The 11,107-nt window shown below is 44.6% G+C and overlaps 1 protein-coding gene across 2 annotated transcripts in view; it reads left to right on the top strand.

Annotated features, from left to right (window-relative positions):
• Positions 1-11,066, top strand: part of LOC129822130 (vasodilator-stimulated phosphoprotein-like) — a 29,617-nt gene extending 18,551 nt beyond the window's left edge. The window contains exons 6-15 of one of the 2 annotated variants that reach the window (XM_055880102.1): positions 3,978-4,075; positions 4,189-4,424; positions 4,645-4,760; positions 4,921-4,972; positions 5,091-5,118; positions 5,237-5,282; positions 5,427-5,483; positions 9,293-9,362; positions 9,469-9,526; positions 9,687-11,066. In XM_055880102.1, the coding sequence (XP_055736077.1) occupies positions 3,978-4,075; positions 4,189-4,424; positions 4,645-4,760; positions 4,921-4,972; positions 5,091-5,118; positions 5,237-5,282; positions 5,427-5,483; positions 9,293-9,362; positions 9,469-9,526; positions 9,687-9,724 (799 nt within the window). In that variant the 3' untranslated portion in view covers positions 9,725-11,066. The remainder of the gene's footprint in view (positions 1-3,977; positions 4,076-4,188; positions 4,425-4,644; positions 4,761-4,920; positions 4,973-5,090; positions 5,119-5,236; positions 5,283-5,426; positions 5,484-9,292; positions 9,363-9,468; positions 9,527-9,686) is intronic. The other variant, XM_055880103.1, reaches the window with a different exon arrangement.
• The last annotated feature ends 41 nt before the right edge of the window (positions 11,067-11,107 follow it).

Here is an 11,107-nt window from a genome sequence, read left to right on the forward strand (position 1 = left end):
CTTGAAAAACTACAAACCTCAGATTTCCCACTTCCTGGTTTGATTTTTTCCTCAGGTTTTTGCCTGCCATATGAGTTCTGTTATACTCACAGACATCATTCAAACAGTTTTAGAAACTTCAGATTGTTTTCCATCCAAATCTACTAATAATATGCATATATTAGCAGCTGGGCCTGAGTAGCAGGCAGTTTACTCTGGGCACCTTATTCATCCAAGCTACTCAATACTGCCCCCAGCCATAAGAAGTTAAGACCATACAGCTGGCGGGTTATACACTCTGCAGGATAGAACAGCAGCCTCTGGTAAGACACGGGGCGTGGGCCTATGTATATTTGTAAACAATAGCTGGTGCACAATATCTAAGGAAGTCTCAAGGTTTTGCTCGCCTGAGGTAGAGTATCTCATGATAAGTTGTAGACCACACTATCTACCTAGAGAGTTTTTTTCGTAGCTGTCTACATACCATCACAGACTGAGGCTGGCACTAAAACCGCACTCAATGAGCTGTATTCTGCCATAAGCAAACACGAAAACGCTCATCCAAAGGCGGCACTCCTCCTAGTGGCCGGGGACTTTAATGCAGGAAAACTCAGTTTTACCTCATTTCTATCAACATGTTAAATGTGCAACCAGAGGAGAAAACCATCTAGACCACCTTTACTCCACACACAGAGATGTGTACAAAGCTCTCCCTCGCCCTCCATTTAGCAAATCTGACCATAATTCTATCCTCCTGATTCCTGCTTACAAGCAAAAATGTAAAGCAGGAAGCACCAGTGACTCAGTCTATTAAAAAAAGTGGTCAGATGAAGCAGATGCTAAACTACAGGACTGTTTTGCTAGCACAGACTGGAATATGTTCCGGGATTCTTCCGATGGCATTGAGGAGTACACCACATCAGTCACTGGCTTTATCAATAAGAGCAACTAGGACGACCCCACCACAGTGACTGGGCGTACATACCTCAACCAGAAGCCATGGATTACAGGCAACATTCGCACTGAGCTAAAGGCTAGAGGAGCCACTGTCAAGGAGCGGGACACTAACCTGCAAGCTTAAAAGAAATCCTGCTATGCCCTCCAATGAACCATCAAACAGGCAAAGCGTCAATACAGGACTAAGATCGAATCGTACTACACCGGCTCCGGGGATGTGGCAAGGCTTGCAAACTATTACAGACTACAAAGGGAAGCACAGCCGAGAGCTTCCCAGTGACACGAGCGTACCAGATGAGCTAAATAACTTCAATGCTCGCTTTGAGGCAAGTAACACTGAAACATGCATGAGAGCATAAGCTGTTCCAGACAACTGTGTGATCACGCTCTCCGTAGCCTATGTGAGTAAGACCTTTTAAACAGGTCAACATTCACAAGGCCGCTGGGCCTGACGGATTACCAGAACGTGTACTCCGAGCATGCGCTGATGAACTGGCAAGTGTCTTCACTGACATTTTCAACCTCTCCCTGTCGGAGTCTGTAATACCAACATGTTTCAAGCAGATCACCATAGTCCCTGTGCCCAAGAACACTAAGGTAACCTGCTTAAATGACTACCAATCCGTAGCACTCACATCTGTAGCCATGAAATTCTTTGAAAGGCTGGTCATGGCTCACATCAACACCATTATCCCAGAAACCCTAGACCCACTCCAATTTGCATACTGCACCAACAGATCCACAGATGATGCAATCTCTATTGCACTTCACACTGCCCTTTCCCACCTGGACAAAAGGAACACCTATGTGAGAATTGACTACAGCTCAGCGTTCAACACCATATTGCCCTCAAATCTCATCACTAAGCTAAGGACCCTGGGACTAAACGCCTCCCCCTGCAACTGGATCCTAGACTTCCTGACGGGCCGCCCCTAGGTGGTAAGGGTAGGTAACAACACATCCGCCACGCTGATCCTCAACACAGGGGCCCCTCAGGGATGTGTGCTCAGTCCCCTCCTGTACTCCCTGTTCACTCATGACTGCACGGCCAGGCACGACTCCAACGCCATCATTAAGTTTGCAGATGACACAAGTGGTAGGCCTGATCACAGACAACGATGAGAACCCTGACTGTGTGGTGCAAGACAACAACCTCTCCCTCAACATGATCAAGACAAAGGAGATGATTGTGGACTATAGGAAAAGGAGGACCGAGCACGCCCCCCATTCTCATCGACGGGGCTGTAGTGGAGCAAGTTGAGAGCTTCAAGTTCCATGGTGTCCACATCACTAGTTCCACATCACTAACAAGCACACCAAGGCAGTCGTGAAGAGGGCACAACAAAACCTATTCCCCCGCAGGAGACTAAAAAGATTGGGCATGGGTCCTCAGATCCTCAAAAGGTTTTACAGCTGCACCATCAAGAGCATCCTGACGGGTTGCATCACTGCCTGGTATGGCAACTGTTCTGCCTCCAACCACAAGGCATTACAGAGGGTAGTGCGTACGGCCCAGTACATCACTGGGGCAGAACTCCCTGCCATCCAGGACCTCTATCAGGCAGTGTCAGAGGAAGGCCCTAAAAATTGCCAACGGGGGCCTCCCGGGTGGCGCAGTGGTCTAGGGCACTGCATCGCAGTGCTAACTGCGCCACCAGAGTCTCTGGGTTCGCCCCCAGGCTCTGTCGCAGCCGGCCGCGACCGGGAGGTCCATGGGGCGATGCACAATTGGGCCAGCGTCGTCCGGGTTAGGGAGGGTTTGGCCGGTAGGGATTTCCTTGTCTCATCGCGCTCCAGCGACTCCTGTGGCGGGCTGGGCGCAGTGCGCGCTAACCAAGGGGGGCCAGGTGCATGGTGTTTCCTCCGACACATTGATGCGGCTGGCTTCCGGGTTGGAGGCGCGCTGTGTTAAAGAAGCAGTGCGGCTTGGTTGGGTTGTGCTTCGGAGGACGCATAGCTTTCGACCTTCGTCTCTCCCGAGCCCGTACGGGACTTGTAGCGATGAGACAAGATAGTAATTACTAGCGATTGGATACCACGAAAATTGGGGAGAAATTTTAAAAAATAAAAAAAAAAAAAAAAAAATTTTGCCAACGGCTCCATCCACCCAAACCATAGACTGTTCACTCTGCCACCGTCCGGCAAACAGTACCGGAACATCAGCTGTCATACACTACATACGCACACACACATGCATACCGACACAGCACGCACACACATACACACTTTTACACTTATTTGCTGCTGCTACTCTGTTCTTTATTTTACTCTTATTATATATCCTGATGCCTAGTCACTTTACCCTGCTTGTACATACAGTATCTACCTCAAGTACCTCATAGCTCTGCTCATTTTATTTGGTACTGGTACTCCCTGTATGTAGCTCCATTCTTGTGTATTGTATTCCTCTTGTTACTATTTAATTTTAAACTGCATCATTGGGAAAGGCTCGTAAGCAAATGTTTCACAGTAAAGTCTACACCAGCCTTCAGTCAACCAAGAGTGCTTTTAAAGTGTGTGTGTGTGTGTGTGGCAGCTGCAGGTCCTGTGGGTGACAGATGTGCTGGGGTAGGGGGCCTGGATTGACCCGGATTAAGGCTTCTTGGCCAAATGTGTACTTTCATTAAAGTCCTGGACTAATCAGGAGCTCCTTCACCAACCCAGCATAGCCGCATAGTCAGCACAATTTAATAACAGATATGCTCTTCAGTCTAACGCTGCTCCAGAGCCATTTGTCACAATTAGACAGTGCCCACAAGGATTGTTGGAAAATGGTTGTTGCTTTAATTCAATAATTGCTGGTACAGTTCACTTGCCATGTCATGAGTGTGGAAAGATGAAAGCCAAAATGTAATTTCTTTGCCAGGTCACCTCTGGCGTGAGACCTCCTTTTCAGGGAGGATGTGGTGCCTTCCCATTCATCCCTTCACCAGATACATTGTTATATTATTTGTGCCTCTTAATCTGTTGACTGTTTGGGTGTGTTTAGTGTATGTTTGTTTGTCTCTTTGTGTTAATCCCCATGAGTTTTATCCCTGTAGGCTGGAGCAGCAGAGGCTGGAACAGCAGGAGACAGAGCGTCAGGAGAGAGAGAGGCAGGAGTGGGAGAGACTGGAGAGAGAGAGACAAGCTGCAGCAGGTCAGAGGTCACACTGACGGCAATACAGTTAGCCTTTTTGAACACACCATTATTTGTTTTACCCATTCCCTGAACGTAGTACACCGACTGTCTTAACTTTTTTTTATTTTTAGTGCCCGCTGCACCGTTGGCTCCCCCAGCACCTCCGGGCCCTCCTCCACCCCCCGGCCCTCCTCCGTCTGGGCCCCCTCCACCCCCGGGACCTCCACCCCCAGGACCCCCGGCCGCAGGATCAGGACCCCCGCCCGCCCCACCGCTGCCCTCCCCGGGAGGAGATGGGGGCCTAGGGGGAGGTGCAGGGGGCCTGGTGGCAGCCTTAGCAGGGGCCAAGCTCCGCAGAGTGGCCAAGGTGAGAGAGAGAAAGGAGAAAGTGGGATTAGAATTAGCATAACGATAGATACAGAACTATCTCCACATTTATGCAACCACCATTCATTTCTGATTTGGACTTCAATGCCATTCATTTTGAATGTCGAGCCTCTCTTTTGCATTGCTAGCAAGAGCTAAAGTGTTGTTGTGTCGATACTGATACTCTTAACATCTCCTGTGTCTTCTACCGCCCTCTGTAGGATGATAGTGGTAATGGTGCTGCAGCTGCCAAGCCTGATCAAAGCCGCACCAGTGCCTCCATCGGTGGTGGTGGAGGAGGCTTGATGGGTGAGATGGCATCCATCCTGGCACGGAGGTAGGTGGCACTGAAGAACGCACTCCTATAAATGAACAGATCCATACGCCTCAGTCTATAGCGCTGTGTATGCCCCTCTATGGCTCTGATCTAGCTTAGTGAATCTTTAAGCGTTGCCTCATACTCTTACTCTCCTTTTATGTCCGTCTGTCTTGTTCAGGAAAAAAATGGCAGACGGTGGGGCTAAGCCACCTGCTAAGATGGCAGATAATGTAAGTATTTGTTAGTTTATTGGCCAACTATGTTGTGAATACAGATTTGAAAGATGTCCATGTAGTCAGAAAACACAAAAGTTTGGCCGGTCTAACTATGTTTCCTTTCTCCCTACAGGATGACTCAGAGTCCCAAGGCCAAAGTGGTGAGAACTGTCCGTGTGTCTGTGTGCCAGTCTGTTTTGTTTGTACCTGGAAGACAAATTTGCTTAATATTAGACTTTTATACAGTTTGGATTTAAAATATGCCTCTCTGCTTTTTAGACACTCTTGGACGAAGACCTTGGGAGAAATCAGCCACTATGCCAAGGTAAGGTTTCAGCTTCCTATGCTCTCTCCGTGTCTGTAGTTAGAGCAGTTTGTGTGGACGCATGCCAGTCTCAGAATTCAAAGAAGTGTGTGTTGATTAATTGATTGTGTCCCGTTCTAAGAGCAGTGTGTGTCTCACAAACAGGAATCACTCCATCTCCAAGAGCATGGACTCCACCTCTCCCTTGTCCCAGGGTCCCAGGTACAAAGTCCCTCCCCTGACAAGACAACAGGAATGACGCTTTGCTGCTCTCCCTAACATACCGTCCCACCTCCCTTCCCTCTGTCAGGTCAACAGGGGCACAGCTTCAGAGCGTGGTGCTGGGCCATTGTTCTGTTGACAGCACCACCTAGTGGACTGCAGAACGCTGTGACTTCTGTGACAGCTTTTATCATCCCTGCTCAAAAAGCTGCAGGATTCCATTCTGATATGTGAATTGATATTTTTTTTATTTGTATTCATTTATTTGTATCCTATAAAACAAGTGATAGACAACAATACAGATTTGTTTAAAAATTATTTTTTTAAACGGTATGGAGGTGTGGTTGGAAGCCCAAGGACTGATATGAAAACAACACCACAAAAAAACAATATCCAATACATGAGTACAAGGTAATTAGAGGAGCCAGGTAATTAGAGGAGGTAGCTAGTCTTGAGTAATTTGTGTAGGTAGGAGGCATGTGTACTGGCCCAGACAATATTACAGTAAATGAGATATCGGTAAATTTAAACTATAGTATAGATTTAGGAAGCAAGCCTGATTACCCAAACCACTATTCTTTCTGATGATACCAACAGATTTCATCACTTTGCTGCAAAAAAAATGTAATATGGTCTTTCCGGGATAACTTTTCATCAATTAGAACTCCAAGGAATCTAGTGGATGTGACTTCCATTTCATTCCCACCAATTGAGATTCTGGCTATTTATTGTTATTATTTATTTATTTTACAATATTTCTTATTCATACTAGTGAATACATTAAAGTTAGAATTTTTTAGATTTATTTTTTACATTTTAAAGATAATTTGTTTATCTGGAACCATTCAGAAAATTTGACCATGCTTAAGTTGGCTTCATTAATTAGTGAATCAAAATTCTTCTGTGATGATAAAAATCAAATTGGTATCATCAGCAAAGAGAATGGGAAGTACGGTAGAAGACACAGCTGCACGGTCATTGATATAGATTTGGAATAACAAAGGTCCAATTATCGATATCTTGACCCTGGTAGATGCACAGCCATTTGAATAAACACATTGTTCTCTAGCAACACACACCTATAAACACACACCTATAAACATAACTATATAACGAATTATACACTACCATTAAAAAGTTTGGGGTCGCTTAGAAATGTCCTTGTTTTTTAAAGAAAAGCACTTTTTTTTGTCCATTAAAATAACATCAAATTGATCAGTAAATTCAGTGTAGACATTGTTAATATTGTAAATGACTATTGTAGCTGGAAACAGCTTTAAAGAAAATGTTTTTTTATGGAATATCTACATAGGCGTACAGAGGCCCATTTATTAGCAACCATCACCCCTGAGTCCCAATGGCATGTTGTGTTAGCTAATCAAAGTTTATCATTTTAAAAGGCTAATTGATCATTAGAAAACCCTTTTGCAATTATGTTAGCACAGCTGAAAACTGACCTTCTTTAGACTAGTTGAGTATCTGGAGCTTCAGCATTTGTGGGTTCGATTACAGGCTTGAAATGGCTAGAAACAAAGAACTTTCTAATAAAACTTGTCAGTCTATTCTTGTTCTGAGAAATGAAGGCTATTCCATGCAAGAAATTGCCAAGAAACTGAAGATCTCGTACAACGCTGTGTACAACTCCCTTCACAGAACAGCGCAAACTGGCTCTAACCAGAATAGAAAGAGTAGTGGGAGGCCCCGGTGCACAACTGAGCAAGAGGATAAGTACATTGGTGTCTAGTTTGAGAAACAGATGCCTCACAAGTCCTCAACTGGCAGCTTCATTAAGTAGTACCCGCAAAACACCAGTCTCAGTGTCAACAGTGAAGAGGTGACTCCGGGATGCTGGCCTTCTAGAGGTCCTCTGTCCAGTGTCTGTTATTTTGCCCATCTTAATCTTATCTTTTTATTGGCCAATCTGAGATCTGGCTTTTTCTTTGCAACTCTACCTAGAAGACCAGCATCCCGGAGTCGCCTCTTCACTGTTGACATCAATTTGATGGTATTTTAATGGACAAAAAATTAGCTTTTTTTTCAAAAACAAGGACATTTCTAAGTGACCCCAAACTTTAAGTATTCAGACCCTTTACCCAGTACTTTGTTGAAGCATCTTTGGCAGCGATTACAGCCTCAAGTCTTCTTGGGTATGACACTACAAGCTTGGCACACCTGTATTTGGGGAGTTTCTCCTGTTCTTCTCTGCAGATCCTCTCAAGCTCTATGAGGTTGGATTGGGAACGTTGCTGCACAGCTATTTTCAGCTCTTTCCAGAGATGTTCAATCGAGTTCAAGTCTGGGCTCAGGCTGGGCCACTCAAGGACATTCAGGACTTGTCTTGACTGTGTGCTTTTGGTCATTGTCCTGTTGGCAGGTGCACCTTCGCACCCATCTGAGGTCCTGAGCACTCTGGAGAAGGTTTTCATCAAGGATCTCTCTGTACTTTGCTCTGTTCATCTTTTCTTCTCCTGACTAGTCTCCCAGTCCCTGCTGCTGAAAATCATCCCCACAGCATGATGCTGTCACCACCATGCTTCACTGTAGGGATTGTGCCAGGTTTCCTCCAGATGTGATGCTTGGCATTCAGACCAAAGAATTCTATTTTGGTTTCATCAGACCAGAGAATCTTGTTTCTCATGGTCTGAGAGTCCTTTAGGTGCCTTTTGGCAACTCCATGCAGGCTGTCATGTGCCTTTTTACTGAGGAGTGGCTTCCATCTGGCCACTCTACTGTAAAGGTGAAGTGCTGCAGAGATGGTTTTTCTTCTGGAAGGTTCACAGAGGAACTCCGGAGCTCTGTCAGTGACCATCGGATTCTTGGGCACATCTCTGACCAAGGCACTTCTCCCCTGTTTGTTCAGTTTGGCCGGGCGTCCAGCTCTGGGAAGAGTCATGGTGGTTCCAAACTTATTCCACTTAAGAATGATGGAGGCCACTGTGTTCTTGGAGACCTTCAATGCTGCAGAAATGTTTTGGTAACCTTCCCCAGATCTGTGCCTCAACACAATGATGAATCTGAGCTCTACAGACAATTCCTTCTACCTCATGGCTTTGTTTTTGCTCTGACATGCACTGTCAACTGTGGGACCTTATATAGACAGGTGTGTGCCTTTCCAAATCAAGTCCAATCAATTGTATTTACCACAGGTTTACTCCAAGTTGTAGAAACATCTCAAGGGATGATCAATGGAAACAGGATGCACCTGAGCTCAATTTTTTGTCTCATAGCAAAGGGTCTGAATACTTATGTAAATTAAGATATTTCTGTTCTAAAACCCTGTTTTCACTTTGTCATTATGGGGTATTGTGTGTAGATTGCTGAGGACTTTTATATAATCCATTTTAGAATTAAGTTGTAACGTAACAAAATGTGGAAAAAGTCAAGGGGTCTGAATACTTTCCGAATATACTGTAGAAGCCTTTTTCTTATTCAATAGTTGAGGGATGATTTTCCAAGTTTACTTTATATTATTTAAGGATTCTTGGAATTTGTTATCCCTTGATGTAGTATAGAATGGAATATTGTGTGTTTGGCCTGTCATTTCTGGACATTTGGTGGTGTGGTCAACAGTCAAATGTCATTGAAACTTTGAAAGCCATCCTTGGGTTGTCTGTTTTTCACAGAATGTGGTTTTGTATGTGTGGTGCTTCCTGAGGCCTCTCTGGTGGTGCTATGGTGATGGGTTGGATTGACAGCGTAGGTTGTCACAGTGATGAGACTATGATCGATCTTAATCAGTCCCTCCCTTTCTCTCTCTGCCTCCCCTACCCACTCGCTTTCTTTCCCCCCCATTGCCACACCTCATCCAGGGTGAAGCATGCAGGTGCTAATAATGATGCTGGAGGTGGTGAAGAGACCGATATTGAGAGGATTAAACAGGTAAATATTATTTTCTGCTGCACCTCTAATGCCAAGACTAGTAAAGACATAATCATATACAATACTAATACTGTAAATGATAGAATGTTTTGATTGCTTCCTGCAGGAGATTCTTGACGAGATGCGGAAGGAGTTACAAAAAGTCAAGGAGGAGATAATCGGAGGTGAAACTGCAGATATTTGTTTTGGGCCACAACCATGTTTCACACAGACTGATCCAATGACGTTGGTATAAAAGTCAAAATTAAGTGAGGGGGATAATAGCAAAGGCACTACTTATTTTGTCAATGTTGTATTGATTGTTTCTTGTCTCCTCTTCCACAGCCTTTATTGAGGAGCTACAGAAGAGGGGCTCCACATAGTTCTGCTAGCGTGGCGGGAGGAACGGAGGGATAGAATGGATAGAGGAGGTTATGGCCCTGTGTGGACCTCTCCCCTATCACCCCCTCCAGTGTACCCCAGGGATATTTCTTTCTCTTCCTCACACATTCACACACCTACATAATTGCACATAATTGTACCTTAACCCAGGGAACTGATTTAACAACCACATCCAAACAAAGGACTAGATCACCTGCTGCGATGATACCAGCTCTCCTCGCTCATCCCTTCTTGTATCCAACTTTTCCTTAATTTCATGACAACCACTGCAGAGCACATAATCACAGCTGTTGTTGCTCTTACTCCTTGTCATGTACAGTTGTATCTCTCCCCCCATGTATCTGTCCCATAGAAATCCTGCTCCTATTCATTCCCTTCGTCAGACAGACCATTGTATTTACTGGGGTATTCAGTAATCAGGGAAGATCATATAATTCATTCTTGTTACTGTAATGGCTGAGTGGATGGTTGGCTTTTGTAAGAATCCTCTTTAACCTGGCACAACTTCAACCTCATACTGCCTTCAAATAAAAACTTTTAGATAACCCTTGAAAGCTAGGCCAATGTTTTGTTGTCTTGGCCCATCTTGAGAATGTGGGAAGACCCTACCAGATTGTTCATGGACCCTGTGGTTGAGGGCTTTCATCCACAGCACACACTGCTCCCTGCAGGCCTGGTGCACAACAGCAAGAGCTTATACTGCCTTGAAGCAAAGTCTACCGCTCCCAAGTGGACTGTTCTGTCAATGGCCAAAAGAGAGACTACACAAACTTCAATCCTACAGACTTGGAGGAGAAGTCAGAGGAGACATGCAAAGGGAATGTGATGGACGACTGCCCGGAGTGCTGTGAGAGAGGAGAGTGCTGTGGTTCTGTGCTATGGAGGGAATCCTTGTTCTTTCTGCAATGTACTTGGCCTAGAGAAGGAGTAGCACACAAAATACACACTATGTGCCACTCACACTCTCATCTTTACCTTCTGCTCAAAAGAAGACACTAATCAGTGGTCCTAAACTGTACTGTTTTCAATTTTAGGTGTGTTTTTTAACTACATTGAAATATATATATATATATTTTAATGGCCATAAGTAAGTCAATTGGACATGACCAACTGCCTTGGAGAATAGATATAGATATATTTGTTTTGAGGGAAATCATTAGCAAAACTGTAATATTAGCAAAGCTGTTTCTATTTTAATTGAGGTGAATGGGAATTGTTTTGATTGTTTTCTTTTTAAGATATATTATTTTGGGTTACTGTTTTTTTCTACTAGAGTTTAAGCTTTTTACACTGAAATATAAATAAAACATTGTAGAGACACTGGATTGGAGATGCATTTATAGTCAAATACAGCCGCTTCTTGT

Source organism: Salvelinus fontinalis, chromosome 24 (assembly GCF_029448725.1).
Source record: "Salvelinus fontinalis isolate EN_2023a chromosome 24, ASM2944872v1, whole genome shotgun sequence".
Taxonomy (NCBI): domain Eukaryota; kingdom Metazoa; phylum Chordata; class Actinopteri; order Salmoniformes; family Salmonidae; genus Salvelinus; species Salvelinus fontinalis.